This window comes from Lepidochelys olivacea (genome assembly GCF_965140295.1).
Source record: "Lepidochelys olivacea isolate rLepOli2 genome assembly, chromosome: 16".
In the NCBI taxonomy this organism is placed as follows: domain Eukaryota; kingdom Metazoa; phylum Chordata; order Testudines; family Cheloniidae; genus Lepidochelys; species Lepidochelys olivacea.
Window position 1 is genome coordinate 7,300,758 of NC_140426.1, and position 20,374 is coordinate 7,321,131.

General features: G+C 48.8%; 1 protein-coding gene across 2 annotated transcripts in view; it reads left to right on the forward strand.

The window, feature by feature from the left end:
• Positions 1 to 20,374, forward strand: part of LOC311531922 (discoidin domain-containing receptor 2-like) — a 158,844-nt gene that overhangs the window by 112,663 nt on the left and 25,807 nt on the right. For both annotated transcript variants that reach the window (XM_084649782.1, XM_084649783.1), the window contains exons 8-12: positions 6,500 to 6,746; positions 7,088 to 7,180; positions 7,757 to 7,914; positions 8,204 to 8,399; positions 12,991 to 13,235. In XM_084649782.1, coding sequence (XP_084505908.1) covers positions 6,500 to 6,746; positions 7,088 to 7,180; positions 7,757 to 7,914; positions 8,204 to 8,399; positions 12,991 to 13,235 — 939 coding nt within the window. The remainder of the gene's footprint in view (positions 1 to 6,499; positions 6,747 to 7,087; positions 7,181 to 7,756; positions 7,915 to 8,203; positions 8,400 to 12,990; positions 13,236 to 20,374) is intronic.

A 20,374-nucleotide genomic window follows, 5' to 3' on the forward strand; every position in this document is an offset into this window, starting at 1 on the left:
GGATTCTTTGGCAGACTGCAAGTATTTCTTGAGTTCTTATGCACCCAGTGTAAGTGGGAGGCTAAATCTGCAGCATCCGGTACTAGGGAACTCATGGGTAAGTCTGGATTGAAACGGGGGTGAAAGCCATAGTTAGCAAAGAATGGGATATGGGTCAAGGTGTGGATTACATTGTTATATGCAAATTCAGCAGAGCTCAGCAGCGGGAGCCAGTCATCCCGGTGGTAACTCAGAAAGCAGTAAAGATACTTCTCCATGATTTGTTTGACCCTCTCTGTTTGCATGTTAGTCTGTGGGTATTAGGTGGCTGAGGCGAGGGACTCGATGGCAAGTAGTCTGAGAAATTCCCACCAGAATTGGGTTCTTGATCCAAAATACCTGTCGATAACCCGGGGTAGTGGAAAACATTTTCCACGCAGAGCTGAGCTGTCTCCCTCGTCCCCACTCAGCTCTAGGGAAACAGGATTGTCAGCAAAACAGAGAGTCAAAGCGTACTGTGCCTGACCACCAGCAGATGTATGAATCATGGGTCATGAGCCAGGGATGCCAAGGACAACTAATGAATGCAGTAGGAACAGTTCAGCATGGAATGAAGTACTCCTCTTTGTTAGGAGGTTGATGGCCACCAGGATTACCAGCTGTCCCTGGGAGCATGGCAGTTCTACAATGAAGTCCATAGAAGACCAAGGCTGTGGAAGTGTGGGCAGAGGCTGGAGGAGACTTAGGGGTTTTGATCATGGGTTCTTGGTACAGACGAAAAGGCTGCAGGACCTTATATAATCTTTGATGTAAGCTCGTAGGCCTGGCCATCAGAAGCTCCTCGAGACCAGATTCCAGGACTTGAATTGGACAAAATAGCCTGCAAGAGGCGAATCGTGCCATAATTTCAGTACCTGAAGGCTAGGTTGTTCCTCCAGAACATAAATACAACCTGTACAATAGAGAAGGCTGTTCTCTAATCTGAAATCAAGAGTCAGGTTGGATAAACACATGTCATGTCAGGGTCACTGGGGAGCAAGTCAGGGTCACTGGGGAGCAGGGCGTGGCTGGAGGATGTCAGACTGTTGTTGATTGTCCCATTGACAAAGTTGGATACCTTGAGCATGGTGGCAGAGTTCTCTTCACCAGATTTGAGAGATTCATTTTTGTGGGATAGGGCATCCGCTTTCCCGTTTCTCATCCCTAGGTGATAAATTACCAAGCTAGTGCAGAAGAGGGACCAGCAGATCTAGCATTGGTTAAGGTGTCTAGCAGTTTGTAGGTATTCCAGGTTCTTGTGATCCGTCAGAACTTGGACCAGGAATCAGGCTCCTTCGAGGAGGTGGTGCTACTCCTCGAAAGCCAGCTTGATAATTGTTCTTTGTCACAAATAACGTAATTTTTTTCCACTGGGGTTATCTTCCAAGAATAAAAGAATGGAATTGGTTGTTGGAGCCCACATATTGAGACAGTACTGCACCTATGGCAAAATTCAAGGCATTGGCTTCTATCTTAAATGGTTTAGTGGGTGAAGCAGGATGGATGCTGAAGTGAATGCCTCTTCAGTCAATCAAAATCTGAGTGAGGAGCATGGAACAAACAAACGTGGCCCCCTTTTACAAGAGTGGCTTTATGGGTGCAGCCAGGCTAGAGAATCCTTTAATAAAACACCTGTAGAAACTGCCGAACCCTAGGAATTGCTGCACCCTGTGTATGTCTTGGGTATGGCCCAGTCAGATACTGCTTCTACCTTACATGGGTCCATGGTGAGTGCTTCAGGCAAGATGATATAGCCCAAGAATTCCACTCTGTCCCTACCAAACTTGCATTTCTCAAGATTTGCATAGAGGTGGTTTTGGCAGAGTCTCTCCAAGACTGTGCATATGATGATTGTGGAGGGCCTGACTTTCTGAGAAAATAAGGATGTCGTCGAGGTAACTGATGACAAATTGGTCCAGCATGCCCCTAAGGATGTCATTTATAAAATGCTGGATTTATGAAATTGCTGGGGTATTGCACAACCCAAACAGCATGAGCAAATGTTCAAAGAGGCTGTACCTGGTCCAGAAGGTGGTCTTCTGTTCATCTCCTTTCTGGATCCGCATCAGGTTATAAGCTCTGCGAATGTTCAACTTTGTGAAGACTTTGTCAAAGCAAAGTCTTTCGAACAGCTCATTAATAAGTGATAAGGAGAACCAATATTGGATTGTAATCTTGTTCAGAGCTCGGTAGTCCAAACAAGGCCAGAGGGAGCCAGCTCTGCCACAAAGAAGATCCAGGCTCCTGATAGAAATGGCAAATGAACCCCTTCTGCAGGTTTTCTTCAAGGTAACTCTGGGTTCAGAGAGAGTAAATGCGCCTGAAGGGAACCTCTACCCCTGGCTGGAGGTTCATGGAGCAGTTGTAGCTGTGATGTGGCGGTAGAGTGTTGGCTTTCTTTTTGTTGAACACATCAGCATAGTGTTGGTATTTAACAGGAGCTGTTGGAGGAGTTCAGTGAGTTGCCAGGGTTGCTTTTGAACCCTTTCTTTGTGTCTCTGAGTTCTTTGGAGGACTGAGTAAACCTTGAAGGGTTACTGGTCCCCACTCGGCTCTAGGGAAACAGGATTGTCAGCAAAACGGAGAGTCAAAGCATACTGTGCCTGACCACCAGCATATGCATGAATCATGGGTGATGAGCCAGGGATGCCAAGGACAGCTAATGAATGCAGTGCATGAATTGGCCCAAAATGGAGGATTTCTTGGTGGCCTCAAAGGCAAGTTTCCTCCACTCCCACCACTAAGCTAAACTGCCCCATCCCGGTCAGCTGACAGATTGCGAACCCTTAATATTGGGGCCAGGGGCTCTTGGTGCTAACATGGATGCTACTAAAATGCCAGCAGAACTGGTGGACTCCATCTAGAACCTGGAGGTGCAAATAACTGCCCTGCAACCACAGAACTTGCCTCTGCAAGTGCAGGTTGCTCTGCTGGCTCCTCCTACTCTGCCCCTCCCAGAGCTGAGGAGTCTGCTGCCCAACAAGTTGGTTAGAGATCAGGACAAGTTTGGGGGGGGAGGATTTCCTGAACCAAAGTGAGCTCCTGTTCCTTCTACACCCCATATCATTCCCCATAGTCCAGGCCTGTTCGGGGCTCATCTTAAGTTTGTTGACTGGAGAGGCCTGGGCCTGGGCTTCTCCACTCCTGGAACAGTCCAGCCCCCTCTTGCAATGATTAGAGGAATTATTTCAAGCTACATCCATCATCTTCGGTGATGCCAACTGTATGCGGACCCCCAAGGCAATCCTTCAGGCCTTACATCAGGGAGGCCAGCCCATAGCCAAGTACGCTGCTGAATTTCATCGTTTGGCTTCTGATACCAGGTGGAATGAGGCATCACAGTGCTGCCATTTCCTCTTGGGGTTAAATGAGGAGATAAAGGATGAGCTTCCGTGGGTGGAACCTCCATCCAGTTTGGACAATCTGATTGGATTGTGTATCAGAACGGATGATCACCTCATGGAGAGGTGTTGTGAGCATACATCAATTTTTTTCCAGAAGCCACCATTCTCTGTGCCCCTGACATCCCAGACACACAGGTCTTGACTGGCATCAGAGCTCATGCTAGCTCACCAGGCTCGCCCGCACCTCTCCGACTTGGGGAAGAACCAACATCAGGCTTTAGGCTTGTGCTTATATTGTGAGGACCCCAACCATCTTGCCTTGATGTGTCCAGCAAAGTCTCGGGTGGAGCTGGGGCTAGGAAATGCCAGGTCCCCAGCCCTTAGGAGGGGGTCTGAGCCAGCCTGGTCGTCTTTCCCCTCCGGCAGTTCCCAGGATCCATGGGCCACAGCCAATGCAGTAAGATTCCCAAGTCAATTTCCGACACAACTCTGAATACCTCTATTAATTTGACTATTGGTAAGCTCGAAGATCCCTCTAGAGGCCCTGGTTGACTACGGGGCCTCAGGTAACTTTATGGACTCACCATGCTGTTCCCACCATACACATTCGGTCCATCCAGATCTGGTTGAGACTATTGATGGGTCTCTTCTCCTCGGGACCTGTAACGCAGGGTGGGACTGCAGGCATAGCTGAAATAGGAGTCAACACTGATTTAGGAACCACAAAATTTGTCACCGTTGCCGCTGAACTTGTCAGGCAGGGGGAGCTTGGGCTCATGGGAATCAGGGTGTAGAGCTGAAGGCAGCGCGGCTTGAGCTTGCAGGTCTGTAGGGCTCCCACTATCTCCAACAAAGATATTTGCCTTTCTTGGATCCATGCTCACCGTATGAGCTGTAGTTCCCTTATTTTTTGTGTTTTTATGGCTGCTCAGATTGTCAGAGATCAGGACAGGGGAAGTCATGCCTACTGGTGGGAGCAGGAGTCAGTAGCCAGGAATTGGAGCCCGAGGTCAGAGCTGGAGTCAGAAGTCTGGAGTCAGAGCTGGGGGTGAGAGCTGGAGTTAGGTGCCAGAGCTCAGAGTCAGAGCCGGAGCCAGAAGTCCAGAATAGGAGCTGGAAGGGTCAAAGCCAGGTTACCTGGAGTGAGGCAAGGTGGGAGGCAAAGCTGTGGCCAAGGCAGGAGGCAGGCTGGGTCTGAGGCAGCCGTGGGGTTGGAACAAGACTGGAACAAACAGGTGCAGGAACCAACGCAGCTATAGGCAAATGCTTTGAGCAGTCACCACACTGCCATGGCTGCTGGGCTTAAGAGCTGGTCTGCTGACTCTTCCCACCAGTCAGCGACTGTAGCCAATGAGACAGCCTACTACAGGCCAGCTGCACTCGTTAGGTTGCCTGGAGACTGGCTCTGCTGCCCCTTCCAGCACTGCACTGGGCCTCAGTGGGTGGGTTGGGCAATTCTAGGCAGAGTGACCCCACTGGCCGCATATAGGGCACTGCATTTTCCCACCCGTCCCAGGGCTTTTCAGGTGGTTTCCCTGCTCCTGGCTGTGGGTCTTGGCTTGGGCTTGATCCCTGTCCTCTGATCCCATTCCATCTCTGTTAGGTTTTCTGTCAAACCCAGGTCGATTTTCTGCATACCGATCTGCCCATTTCCCAGCTGTGGCTACATCTCTGGGATTTCTGTCTCTCAGCCAGGTTTTTAGGTCAGGGTAGCAGAGTTATAGAATTGTTCTAAACCCACTAATTCTCAGGGCTCATCGACCGTGGTAACCCCCTCCCAACCAATTCCCCATTTTCTTACATAATCCCTAATTTGGATTGAAACCTCAACGTAGGTCGTGTCCCCTGTTTTTCTGAACTCTCTAAACCTTCTCCTGTACACTTCACGGGTCAGTTTAAAGTTTTGCAACAAAACTTGTTTACATCACTTATAATCTTTATAGTCCTCCCTGTCCATAGAGAGAAAATGTCCAAAGCCTTTGTCCCTGACTGTCTGTCATGGAGCCAGATACCATACCAGGTCCTCCTGCCCCACCTTCTTCAATTCACACCCCATTTCAAAAGCATTGAGAAACACTCCCATGTCACCACCTTCCCTCAAGCGAGAAAGTAAATTGGAATCTATGCCACCCACCAGGACAGGTACATGGGGTCTGGCTTCACCAGCTGGACTAGGATTCTGCTGGTGCCGTCTCCATCTCGAGCTGATAATGCCACTCCTTGTCCTTCTCCCTCTCCTTGTGTTGGCACTGCTTCTCCTCGTGCTGGCCTTGATCCTCCTTCTCTTTCTCCTCATGCTGATGCTGTTTTCCCCGGTTTGTTTGCTCTTGCTCCCAGTTTGCTCATTCTTGCTCTGGGTCTGCTTGCTGCTGTACTTCTAGATGTAGCCAGTTCCTGTCCAGCTGTATCCTTGAGTGGTCCACCTGTGGACCAGTTGCATTCAGGCTGGATGAAACATGGCTGCTGCTTCTGTCATCCTCTTCCCTGCTTCCCTCCAGGGTGTTGGTGTGATGCTTCACGGAGGAAGCCATCATCATGAAGCACCTTGCTACCACCTGCCCTTTGTATGAGGAAGCTTTATCTATGCCTGCTGGGGTCAGCTCCCCAACTCCACTGGCCATGGCCAACACATGCACTCCCCTCGCAGGCCCTGCTGTTGTTACTCCGCAGGTTAGCAATTGGCACACCCAAACCCTCGAGTCCTCCAAGCGTCTCTGTGGCGCATCCAGCCCCTCATCCAGGGGACACTTGCAGTATTCACAGATTCACTGCTTCCAAAGAAACAGCTCAGCACCCGCATGCTGAGGCCCCACTTGGGGAGCATAGATGCTGCTGTGATACAAACCATCACCTTCATCTCCATTTGGGACTGTGTCTGGGGTACAACCGAATTTCCAATTTTCTGCAGAATTCAGGATGCAGAAGCCAGAGGTCTTGTCCTCTAGTTCTTGGTCCTAGATACTGCAGAGTGCATGGTGCCTTTCCTCTCTACTGTGATTATATGCATTATTTAGACACGTTTTTCTTGCAAGGATTTTAGGGTTATACAGTGCATTGGTTGCATGGCTGGTCCTTGTGTTAACATGGGGAGTCAGAGGAGAGAACTCAGTCTGCTTGGTCCTTTTTCCTTTTGCCAGGTGCATTGCAACAACATGTTTTCTAAGGGGGTGAAGATCTTCCAGAAGGTGGAATGCCTCTTCAAACCACGGCTGATTGCAGAGTGGGAGTCTGAACCTGTTGGCGTTTCCACCATCTTGGATGACAAAAACCCCAGTGCGAGGTTTGTGACCATCCCCCTGAATCAGCGGGTGGGCAAAGCCATCCTTTGCCATTTCTACTTTGCTGACACCTGGATGATGATCAGTGAGATTTCCTTCCAGTCTGGTAAGTCTCCTTCCAGGGGCTGTAGGAGATTGTGCGGAGCAGGAGGCAGACATGGGGAGCCTGAACAGGGATTGAGGCTGGCAGAGGCAGGGTTGATGGAAGATTCACAGGGATCAAGAACTGAGGAACAGGACCATCAGTGAGAGGAAGGGGGCAGTGAGGGAGAGGAGCAGGGGCAGTTGGGGAGCAAGTGTGGAGCAGTCAGGGAGCAGGGTGACCAACCCTGTGGCTCTTGGCACAGCCCTGGGTGTGAATGCAGGGCCCTTGCTTGGGGATCACAGAGACTGCTGGCAGCAGCAGGGAGTATGCAACGGACTGACACCTGCTCTTACCTTCCACAGACATGGAGAATGTAAATCCTATTCTGGTTACTCTAGCCACAAGCACAGCAGAGCTGCTGGATGCACAGTACAACGCTACTGAGGCGTCATGGGGTAAGGACTTGACCACAGTCCCTCCTCTACTACACAGACGCCAGACTGTACTGACGGATGGAAGGCACCTCTCTGTCACAAGAGGGGCCCTTCCCTCCCTGCAAAGTGCTTCCTGTAGGACTGTATATGCCCCAGCACCGCCCCTCCACATCCAGCACTAAGTGCTTTATGCTACGCTCACTAATCCAGGGATGTCTCTGCCCCACCACAGTGCCAGGCCTAGGATAGGGCAGGCCACCGGGGGCAGGAGACCCAAGCGCACATGAGCAGGCAATGAAATCTCAAAACCTTCCCCCGGAAATTGAGTCCAGGTTCATTTTTCACCCTAGTATGAGTTACAGTAGCCCAGAGCCACCATTTCCAAAGGCAAGAACAGTATGTGTCTCCCGAAGCCACTAGCACCAAGTTATTTGTGAAGTTCCAGGAAAAGAGAATTTCTGATTAAACCAGTATGAAAACAGATTCACTTTGTCCAGGAAGTTGCCCCAGTTCTTCTCTGCACCAGACTGTTAGCCTGTGAATGCAATCCCTACATCAGGTGACTCCAGTTTCTTTTCATTTTCTTCCTCTGTACAGAAACCACTTCTTTTATAACCAGCACCTGGATAGGGGAGAAAGCAGATGACTCCAGTACCTCCATCCTGGTTGGCTGCCTTGTGGCTATTATCCTTCTGCTCCTGATCATTATAATCATCATTCTGTGGAAGCAGTATGTCCAGAAGAGACTGGAGAAGGTAACGTGACGGTGCTGCTGTACATGGGAGTCTGGAGCTGTGCTGGCCCTGCCGAGCTCTAGGATATATTAAGAAGTGTTGGGGAGTCCCTGTGATGTCCCCAGTGGACAGGATGCCATGGTGTCATGGAGCTCCCACTCCCTGCTCCCCACCATCACATCCTAGGCTCCTCAGCATGGAGCAGGCCCCAATCAGGATGCTGCTGTGGTATGGAGTGACTGCCGCCCTTGCAGCCAGCTCACTGCCTGACTGCTCCCAATAGCTCAGCAGCTTGTTCTCTCTTCCGAAGGCCCCACGGCGAATCCTGGAGGAGGACGCCATGGTTCGTCTCTCCTTCTACAGCTACACCATCGTCAGCAACCAGAACCAGATCCACCAGTCTAATCCCACCTACGAACGGGTCTTCCCACTGGACCTGGAATATCATCAGCCTGCCACACTGCTCCAGAAGCTACCAGAACTCTCCCAGAGCGCTGAGGATTCAGGTAAAAGTGTCCAGTGTATGGGAGTCAGCTGTGTCTGGAGGGATTATTCATTTGTTTGATTTCCTTCAACTTTTAAAAATGTGCCTTGATTTCATGCAGTGCCCTGGCAGTCTGTTCTGAGCACTGCACCACAGTCGCCTGCCAGAGCCAGGGACAGAACCCAGGAGTCTTGATATTCAGCAGTGCACTGCTCCATAGCAATTAGCTCGCAAGTCACTGGCAACGTGTATGTTATATCCCCCTCTGGTGGCTGTTCTCCACTGGAGGAGAATTTCCCATTACTTAATATTTCATAGCATTTAAAGCCGAAAGGGATCATCTAGTCTGGCCTCCTGTATATCGCAGGCCATTACATTTCACACAATACCCCAGTGATTTCAGTTAAATTAAAGCATTTCAGTCCTCAGGAGGCTGCACTGTTGTGTGTCACTGGCAGAGAACAAGACAGAATGAGGTGCCACCAGTGCCTGAGGCCCCGGCAATGGCAGGGGATTGAACAGATTGGGCAAATCCAAATGATCCCTGCAGATAACCCATGCCCCCTGCTGCAAGGAAGGTGAACAGCTGCTAGCTTTAGCTCACACCTTAGACAGAGGTCTGTGCTGTGGATCTAATGTACTCATTTGAGAGGTCAGTACAGCTCCATGTGAAAGAATTTCTGTTTTTCCAGGGGTTTTTTTGTAAGAAATTACTTAATATTAAAAATGCGTTAAAAGAATGTTAAGATTGCAAAGTGAAGCACTCAAAAGTTAGGAAATGCCAGAATTATGGTTGCCCGTGCAAACTTAATTTGATTCCCTCCTGCATATGCATTATGATAGTCTTTAATTACAGATGACTGGAGGATAGCTAATGTGATGCCAGTTTTTTTTAAAGGCTCCAGAGGGGTTCTTGGCAATTACAGACCGGTAAGCCTAACATCAGTACCAGGCAAATTAGTTGAAACGATAGTAAAGAAATGTAATTATCAGACACATAGATGAACATGATTTGTTGGCAAAGAGTTAACATGGCTTTTGTATGGGGAAATCATGCCTCACCAATCTATTAGAATTCTTCGAGGGGTCAGTAAATATGTAGGCAAGGGTGATCCACTAGATATAGCTTATTTAGACTTTCAGAAAGCCTTTGATAGGGTCCCTCACCAAAGGCTCTTAAGCAAAGGAAGCTGTCCTGGGGTAAGAGGGAAGGTCCTCTCACGGATCAGTAACTGGTTAAAAGACAGGAAGCAAAAGGTAGGAATAAATGGTCAGTTTTCAGAATGGAGAGCGGTACATGGCGGTGTCCCCCAGGGGTCTGTACTGGCACCAGCACTATTCAACATATTCATAAATGATCTGGAAAATGCGGTGAACGGTGAGGTGGCAAAGTTTGCAGATGATACAAAATGACTCAAATAGTTAAGTCCAAATCAGACTGTGAAGAGTTACAAAGGGATCTCACAAAACTGGGTGACTGGGCAACAAATAGCAGATGAAATTTAATGTTGATAAATGCAAAGTAATGCACACTGGAAAACATAATCCCAACTATACATACAAAATGATGGGGTCCAACTTAGCTGTCACCACGCAAGAAAGAGATATTGAAGTAATTGTGGATAGTTTTCTGAAAACATCTGCTAAATATACAGTGGCAGTCAAAAAGGTTAACAAAATGTTAGGAACCATTAGGAAAGAGATAGATAATAAGACAGAAAAAATCATAATGCAGTTATATAAACCCACACCTTGAATACTGTGTGCAATTCTGGTTGACCCATCTCAAAAAAGATATATTAGAATTGGAAAAGGTACAGAGAAGGACAACCAAACATGATTAGGGGTACGGAACAGATTCCAGATGAGGAGAGATTAAAAAGACTGGGACTTTTCTGCTTGGAAAAGAGACGACGAAGGGGGGATATGATAGAGGTCTATAAAATCATGACTGGTGTGGAGAAGGTGAATAAGGACATGTTATTTACTCCTTCACATTAACACAAGTACGAGGGGTCGCCCAATGAAATTAATAGGCAGCAGGTTTAATAACAAACAAAAGGAAGTATTTCTTCACCCAATGCACCATCACCCTGTGGAACTCATTGCCAGAGGATGTTGTGATGGTCAAAACTATAACTGGGTTCAAAAAAGAGTTAGATAAGTTCATGGACGATAGGTCCATCAATGACTTTTAGCCAAGATGATCAGGGACACAGCCCCATGCCCTGGGTGACCCTAAGCCTCTGACTGCCAGATGCTGGGGGATTGGGTGGCAGGGGATGGGCCACTTGAAAATTGCTCTGTTCTGTTCATTTCCTCTGGGGCACCTGGCATTGGCCACTGTCAGAAGACAGAATACTGGGCTAGCTGGACCCTTGGTATGACACTATATGGCCGTTCTTATGTTCTTACGTGTTCACATACTACCTTTTCCAGAGGACCCCTGCCTCAGTCAGTGCACTGGAAGGATGATGAATGAGAAGGGGCTGTATAGCATAGGAGGCTGTTGTCCATATTATTCCTGCCTCCTTCACAGCAGAAGCTGGAAGGAATGTCGTGAAGAAAGTCAGGGGCTTCAAGCTATAGGTGTCTCAAGTTGGGCCTCCAGTCATTGAAGCACCCAAAAGGCGTGGACATCTTTGTAAAATTTGGCCTAAATCTCTCTGGGCCTCAGTCCCCATCTGTAAAGTGGGGTTACAGTCCCTTTCCTGTCTCTCAGGTGAGTTGCGAAGATCAAGTCATTAATGTCTGTGAGGTTCATATGCTACAGTGATGAGCATCACAGCAACTCCCAGGAGGACATGAATTCTTCCCTATTCAGTGTAGGGTGAGCAGTAAATAAGGCAAGAGGCAGTGGATTGAATTTTCAGGGGGAAAGGAGGCTACCTCATACCCTGAACACCATCCGTCCTGTGCACTTAATGAGGCAGAAGCCACATGGTAAGAACAGTATGTGTTACTGTAACTCAAGGCTGTATGGCAAAGGTGTCCAACCTGGAGCCCAGGGGATCTTGTGGCCCTCAGGGCTCTTGGCTGTGGCCTCGAGGGTAACTGCGTTAAGATGAAGGTTTGTATTTGTATTTGATTACATGTTGCTCGGGGGGTGGGGGGGAGCAGCCCCCATTCCTGGAAGAGGAGGGGAGCAGGTAGTGAGAGAGCAGAGGGTTGGAGCCACATCACCTTCATGGTGCATGGGAAGGGAGGGGAGGGAGAATCTTTGACTCTTTCCAGCAGACAGTTCTGGCAGTGCAGCTGGATTGACATTGCTGGGTTCCTATTAGCAATGAGGGTGCCAGGAAGCCACAGTAGCCTTGTGCCTAGAACCCAGCGGGGTCACCCCAAGCCAGTTGGACGTGTTCCGTTCACTGAGAAGCAGCAAAGAGGATGCCAGGGGAACTGACAGGCGTGTGATGAGGCTGTGAAAGTTGTGAACATTATTAAAGGTGAGCCCAATGGACTGTTTGATGTGAAGAAATGAGCATTTGGCATCGGCAGCTTCTCCACAGTGATGTTCCCTGGCGTTCATGTGGGGATGTTCTCAATCATGTGCTGGAGCTCAGAGAAGAGGCAAAGATTTTCCTGGCTGACCACTTAATGACTAAGTGTTTGACTTTGCAACCTGAGCAGCATTCTTTTCACACAGCGGGGTTTGTATGAAACGTCATCGTAGAAGTAGAAAATTAGAAATAATTAGAAAAGGGACCTATGCAGGCTCTATGACCCCTGCCATAAATTACTGACCCAAATGAGATTGCCCACAGAACACCCGGCTGATTTCTCTCAGAGATACCCCTCTGCAGCAGCCCACGTAAACAGCCATGTCCCTCAGCGTGCCCACAAGGTCAATAGACCTGGGTTATTTCAGTCTAGGGGGAAGCCTTTTCCAGAGCTGAGAGCCCCTCACTGAGGATGCAGTGCTGCCAGCCCCCATCTCTTTTAAATGGAGGGGGAGCAGCTCGAGTGCCCCCATGGATCGCAGCTGTGACAGGCTGGCACGAGGGGAGGTGGTTCCTCAAGTAGGGGATTTGTAGATCAAAAGCAGTGGCTTAAATTCAATCCAGAAGCCAATAGGAAGCCAGTGCAGACCATGGAGCTCCTGCTGGGGACTTGTGCTCTTCCTGAGAAACACCATTTACTAGGCATTCTGCACCAGAGCAATTTCCTGTTCTGAGCTGACGTGCAGCCCCCTGTGGTATGCATCGCAGTGATCTGACCTTGAGATGGGGAAAGGTGGGGGAGCTCCAAGCTGCTTCCCCAGTACTGCCTTCCCAAAAGTCATTACCTAGGAACACTCAGATGCCCTGTATCACATACGGGGCTGTCTAGGTGAGAGTATGGTCTCTGGTTGTGGCATGAGTGGGTCGATAGCCATTTAACACAATCAGGACACTCCACAAACATTTGTTCAGGGGGACAGATGTTTGCAGTTTACCGGGGTGGATCCTAGTTACAACAGGAGCAAAATCTCCATGCAGGCCCAAGCAGCAGCACTGGGGCTGAGATGAGCCACCCACGGTTCCTATGCAGGATCAGGCCTGGCTGCAACCCGGCCACCGTGATTTGGAGAAGGCAGGTGTGCTTGACTAACCATGTCTTTGGTTTTCCCTCAGCGTGCAGTGGTGACTACGCTGAGCCCGACCTCACCAAGTCCACCCCACACCAGGGCTTCCAGAACAACGTGCCTCATTACGCGGAGACCGACATTGTCAGCCTGCAGGGCGTGACGGGCAATAACATGTACGCCGTGCCCGCCCTCACGGTCGATTCGCTCACCAAGAAGGACATCTCCGTGGGCGAGTTCCCCCGGCAGCAGCTGCGACTCAAGGAGAAGCTGGGAGAAGGGCAGTTCGGAGAGGTACAGGCATCTTTCCGCCCCCTCGGCAGCAGAATGGGGGCACATGCCCCAGTACAATGGCCCTGGCACAGCCTGCTTGCTCAGCTCCCTGCCTGCAGTGTCCATGCTGGACCACCTTCTGCAGCGTGGGTGCTGCAGCAGAGCTCACATACTTGCAGCTGGCTTTCTGGGGGGTCTGCACATTCCCTCCTGGCCCCTGCCCTGAGCCAGAGTGCCGGCAGTGGAGACAGACCACCAGCACTGAGAGACCCTGACCTCACTGCATTCTGCCTCCTCTGGTTTGAGTCAGGAACCTTGGCCAGCCTGGTCTTAGCTCCCAGGAGTTTGCTGACTTTCCCCACTAGCCGTGCTCTCCCATAGCTCCCCTTGCCCTGTCCACTGAAATCCTCTGCAGGCTCTCACTTCTCCTTCACTTTCCCTGCCTCCTTCCCATCTCATTCTCACACTGTCACCATCTCCGCAACCCTCCTGTCCTCCCACTCCCCTGCTCCCGCCAGCTCTACCTTCTCCTGTTGCCACCCTTCCCAACCCCCCGCTTGCCACCACAAATCCAACACTCACCTCCACTGTCTCCCTCTTTCTGGCCACAGCTACCCCCGCCCTGGCACTGCCCTGAGCCGCAGCCTTTCTGTCTCTGGTGCCCCTCTTCACAGCCAGCACAGCTCTACCGTCACTGCCCCGCCAATCACACACTGTTACCACTCTCCCCTTCTCCTGGGCTCTCGGGAATACTTGTTCAGTGGTGAAAACTCACTGCCGGCCACAGTCTCTCTCTGCGTCGCCTGACTCTCACTGCCCTCCCACCTCTCCTCCTGCTGCCTGCCCCTGGGTCACCCTCCAGAGAGCATGGTGAGGCAGTAGCCTTCTTCTCTCCCGATCCTGCTGCTTCCAGCCCTCCTGCCTCCTCTTCCCACTCGTTCTCTTCCAGTCCACAGTACTCCGTCCGACTCTCTTCTCCCCCCAACCATGTTGCTGTGGACTGCCTGACTTCCCCCTCCACCTGTGGCTCTTAGGGCTTTCTGTCTTCCTCTCACCACAATCCCGCTCCCTCATTCTCAGTGACTTCGGAATCCTGCCTGGTTCTCCATCTCATCCCCTCCTGACTCATTGGACCTGCTCTCCCTTTAACTAGACTGTCTTTGAGCAAGGTGATTTTGGCCTCCTGCTTCAGGAGCTGTCACCAGAGAATGCAACAGAGATCAGGCACCATTGTGCCCATTCTACTCTCTCTCTCTCTCTCTCCAGATACATAGCGAGAGACTTCCCTGCCATCCAACCTCACTGTCTGGTGCAAAGCGTGGGTGGGGAACTTGTGATGTGGGAGTTGGAACAAATACAAATAATAGAAATGCAACAGTAAAATATTAACACAACATTCACTTCTCAATACAATGATTTGCAATATAAAATCTTTCAGCAGTGACTCCAGGTACACTAACTTTTACATGCAGAGGTATGTTCTTTTCTCCTTCGCATGGTTAGAACACACAGGGTGCAGACCCAAAGCACACATCTCTTTCACTGTAGCGATCAGGGTAATTAGGAAAGGGGGACATGGAGGGGAAGCATGCTGTCATTCTCTATATGGACCAGCCCATACAGGCTCACCCACCACTCATGCTGTCAGTGGGTTAAACAAATGGATATGAGACATCGGGGGAGCACTGAACACTGGGATTCCTGGTTGGTCTCTCTGGATCTAGGAGCAGAACATGGTTCAGTGGCTACAGGCAGCATAGCCAACTGTTGATTTTCAATAACTTTTGGAACACTGGGATAGTTCCAGAAGATGGGTAGAAAGCTAATGTGTGCCAATATTTAAAAAGAGTAAATGGGATGACCCAGATAAATATAAGCCTGTCAGTGTGGCATTGATCTAGGCCAAGATAATGGAGTGGCTGATATAAGACTTGATTGATAAAGAATAAAGGTGGGTAATATAATTAATGCCAATCAACATGGGTTTATGGAAAATAGATCCTGTCAAACTAACTTGATTTTTTTATGAGCTTATCAGTTTGGTTGGTAAAGGTAATAGGGTTTATGCAATATACTTAGATTTCTGTTAAGGCATCTGACTTGGTACCATGCAACATTTTGATTAAAAAAGCTAGAATGATACAAAATTAACATGGCACACATGAGATAGATTAAAAACTGGCTAGCTGATAGGTCTCAAAATGTAACTGTAAATGGGATATCATCACTGAGCAGCTGTGTTTCAAGTGAGGTCCCACAGGAATCAGTTCTTTGCCCTGTGCTATTTAACATTTTTATCAATGACTTGGAAGAAAACATTAAATTGTCATGCATAAAGTTTGCAGACACCACAAAGATTGGGGGAGTGGTAAATGATGAAGATAGGTCACTGATTCAGAGTGATCTGGATCACTTGATAAGCTGGGAACAAGCAAATAATATGTGTTTTAGTATGCTAAATATATACATCGAGGAACAAAGAATGTAGGCCATACTTACATGATGGGGGACTCTCTTCTGGGAAGCAGGGACTGTGAAAAAGTCTTGGGGGTTGACATCATGGTGGATAATCAGCTGAATGTGAGCTCCCAGTACGACTTTGACCAAAAGGGCTACTGTGATTGATCCTTGAATGCATAAACAATGGAATCTGAGGTGGGAGTAGAGAGGTTATTGTACCTCTGTATTTGGCACTGGTGTGACCTAGTTTTGATGTCACAATAGAAAAATCATAGAAGGGACCTCGAAAGGTCATTTAGTCCAGCACCCTGTGCTGAAGCAATGACTAAGTAAACTTAGACCATCCCTAAAACAAAGGTCTGTCTTACCTGTTCTTAAACTCCAATGGTGGGGATTCCATAACCTCCCTTCCAAGTGCTTAACTATTCTTGTAGTTTGAACGTTTTTCCTAATATCTAACCTGAATCTCCCTTGCTGCAGATTAAACCACTTACTTCTTGCCCTACCTTCAGTGGACATGGCAATTGATTGTTCTCCATCCTCTTTATAACAGTTCTAAACATTTTGAAGACTGTTATTGGGTTCCCCCCTCTGTCTTCTTTTCTCAAGACTAAACATGCCCAGTTTTTTAACCTTTCCTCATAGGTCAGGTTTTCTAAACCTTTGGACATTTTTCTCTCTCGCCTCTGGACTCTCTCCAATCTGTCCACATCTTTCGTAAAGTGTGGCGCCCAGAGCTGGACACAGTACTCTATTTGAGGCCTCACTAGTGCTGAGTAGAGTGGGACGATTATCTTTTGTGTCTTACATACGACACTCCTGTTAATGCATCCCAGAATGATATTAGCCTTTGCAATTGCGTCACATTCATAGAATCATAGAATATCAGGGTTGGAAGGGACCTCAGGAGGTCATCTAGTCCAACCCCCTGCTCAAAGCAGGACCAATCTCCAATTTTTGCCCCAGATCTCTAAGTGGCCCCCTCAAGGATTGAACTCACAACCCTGGGTTTAGCAGGCCAATGCTCAAACCACTGAGCTATCCCTTCCCCCATTGTTGGCTCATATTCAATTTACGATCGACTATAACCCCCGCATCCTTTTCAGCAGTACTGCCAACTGGCCAATTATTCCCCCATTTTGTAGTTGTGCATTTAATTTTTCCTTCCTAGGTGTAGTGTTTCGCACTTATCTTTATGGAATTCGATCGTTTTGATTTCGGACCAATTCTCCAATTTGTCAAAGTTGTTTTGAATTCTAATCCTGTCCTCAAAAGTTCTCCCAACCCTTCCACAGATTTTATAAGCATACTCTCCACTCCACTATGCAAGTCATTAATGGAAATATTGAACAGTACCCAACACAGGACAGATTCCTGCAGAACCCCACTAGATACACCTTCCTACTTTGACAGCAAACCATTAATAACTATTCTGGGAGTACAGTCTTTAACCAGTTATGTACCCACCTTGTAGGAATTTCATCTAGACCACATTTCTCTAGTTTGCTTATAAGAATGTCATGTGGGGACTGTGTCAAAAGCATTACTGAAATCAAGAGAGGTAACATCTACAGCTTCCCCCCATTCAGTAGGCCAGTAAACCTGTCAAGAAAGGAAATTAGACTATGTCTATACTATGGACATTACAGCTGTGCCGCTGTAAGGTCTCCCGTGTAGCTGCTCTTTGCCAGCAGGCGAGAGCTCTCCCACCAGGCTCATTAAACCACCCCCAATGAGCGGTGTGAGCTCTGTTGATGGGAGAGCCTCTCATGCCAACATAGCGCTGTCCACACCAGCACTTTTGTCAGTGAACTTTATGTCAGTCAGGGAGGTGTTTTTTTCACACTCCTGACTGACAAAAGTTTTACCAACAAAAGTGCTAGTGTAGACAAAGCCTTAGGTTAGTTAGACTACTTGGATTTGTAAAGTACAAATCATGCCAATCACTTATTACCATGTTATCCTCTAGGTGCGTACAAATCAATTGATTAATAATTTGTTCCAGGATCTTTCCAGGTATTGAAATTAGGCTGTCTGGGCTATAATTCCTTAGGTTCTCTTTGTTCCTCTTTTTAAAGATAGGTACTATGTTTGCCTTTCTCTAGCCCTCTGGGCTCTTACCTTCCTCCATGAGTTCTCCAGGATAATCACTAATTGTTCCCTGAATGCTTCAGCTAGCTCCTTAAGTAGTACCCGAGAGAGAATTTCAGCAGATCCTGCCAACTTCAGTACATCAAACTTATCTAAATATTCTTTAACCTGTTCTTTCCCTATTTTGGCTTGCATTCCTCCCCCTTTGTTGTTCATATTAATGTGTTAATTATCTGGTTACCATAAACCTTTTTAGTGAAGAATGAAACAAAATAGACATTAAACATCTCAGCCTTTTTGATGTCATCAGTTGTTCACTCTCCTTCCCCGCTAAGTAGATGACCAACATTTTCCTTATTCTTCCTCTTGCTCCTAATACACATAGGGTCTCTTCTTACTGCCTTTTATGGCCTTTGCTTAGTGTAGCTCATTTCGTGCCTTAGCGTTTCCTGTTTTGTCCCTACACGCTTGTGCTATTCTTTTGTATTCATCCTTATCAATTTGTCCATGTTTCCACTTTTTGTAGGATTTCTTTTTGATTTTCAGGTCATTAAAGAACTCTTGATAGAGTCATATTGGCATCTCACTATTCTTCCTATCTTTCCTTTGCATCAGGATAGTTTGCTGTTGTGTCTTTAATATTGTCCCTTTGAGAAATTGTCAGCTCTCCTGAACTCCTGTTTCCCTTTGATTTTGATAAGAAGGATGTTGATAAATTGGAGAGGGTTCAGAGAAGAACCACAAGAATGATTTTTAAAAAGATACCTTAGTTGGGGATTGGTCCTGCTTTGAGCAGGGGGTGGGACTAGATGACCTCCTGAGGTCCCTTCCAACCCTGATATTCTATGATTCTATGATAGCAATAGACTCAATGTGAGACCCTGCAGGGCTGGAACTTGCAACCATGTGGGTTCTGTGCTGCTGACACCTCCTCATCACCCCTGGCCACTGGAGGACCCTGTGATTCTAGGTTCAGCAGGAAGTACCACCCAGCAGGGCCTGGGTGGCTGCCCCTCATAGCTCACTGATTGGCTGATACCACCATATAAACCATGAAGCCATGTTTGACCAACAATAGTGACCGCCTCCATGCTCCAGACCCTGCTTGCGATAGACCCTAGACTCGGACTTCTGACCTTGGTTTGTCCTCAACTGCGCTTTACGATTACTGTCTGTAACCTGGCTCCTGGCCCTGATCTCATGGTAACTGGACCCTGCGTGCCTCCTGATGCTTGACTCTGTTTGCCTTCTGGTCTGTCTCAGACTCTGACCTCCTGATAACTTGATCCTGCTTGCCTCTTGATGCCTGACTCTCAAGCTGCCCTCTGTGCGATCTCAGACTCTAACCTCCTGGTATCTGACCCAGCCTGACTCCTGCTTGGACCACTAGGTCAGACCGCCCACGACCCTCTCGTGACAGTTTGCTCAGACCACCTTTGGCCCTCCCCCAAATCCATCCATTCCCTCCACAAATGATGGAAGGCGTTGGCCGCCCTCCAACCTGCAGCTTTCCCAGGGCTTGGGGCCTGCAGGACCCATCTGCTGGCAGAGAACCTCTTACTACAGACCCATGCTACGCACTGTGTACTCAAATGATAGACCCTGCATGAGCAATTAGTCCGGTTGCAGGCTCAGGTGGCACAGCTCACTGCCAAAGCACAGACCTTACCTGAGCAGCTAGCATGCTCACAGGGAGAACAACAGAGCTACGAGCCTGGACAGACCATGCATCACCTGAGCCAGCCCCCATAGTGCCACTGCCCGAACAGTTCGACAGGTATTGCTGGAAATATGGGGGGTTCCTGAAGCTATGCAGGCTGCTCTTTCTGCTGTGCCCCCACACGTCTCCCACAGACCAGATTAAGGTGCAGCTAATAGTCAGCCTGTTCTCTGACAAAGGGCTTGCTTGAACCCCACGCTGTTGGAGCAGAACAGTCCAGTGGTCTCTGACTGGGATGCCTTCCTGCAAGCCGACGTGACCATCTCTGATGACCCACATTGCATCTGCTCTGCAGAGGCTGCCCTCCAGAAGCTTTGACAGGGACGAGGGCCAGCTACCTCCTACACTGCTCATTTCCAACGGCTTGTGGCTGATGTTGAATGGAATGAGGCACCACCCGAGCTCTATGATTCGGAACCACTCCCCCGCCCTCAAGTAGAACCTGGAACTCTGGTGTCTCCCGGCGTTTCCAGTTGCTGCTGGGGTTGGAGGTCTTGGGGCAGGTGCAGCAGATCCCCCCACAGTTAGCAGCAATAGACTCCGTGGCTGCCGCCAACTTTGTAGCTGCTGAGGCAGCCAAAACCCTCCAGATCCCTCTCCAGCCGAAACCCACACTGGACCTGGGGGAGAGGATCGATGGATCACTTCTCTCGTCGGGACCGGTGACTCAGGAGACCTGTCCCATTAGGAGCCGAAGTGGAAGGGCACCAAGAATTAATATGCTTCAATGTGGTCCGCTCTCTAGTCTTCCTCATCATTCTTGGCATTCCTAGGTTGGAGCAGCAGGACCCGTGTATTTCCTGGTGGTGGAGGAGCAGTAGTTTTCCCTCCAAATACTGTCACAAAGTGTGCCCCTGACAAAGCAGCCAGCCCCCAAGTGACCCATTCC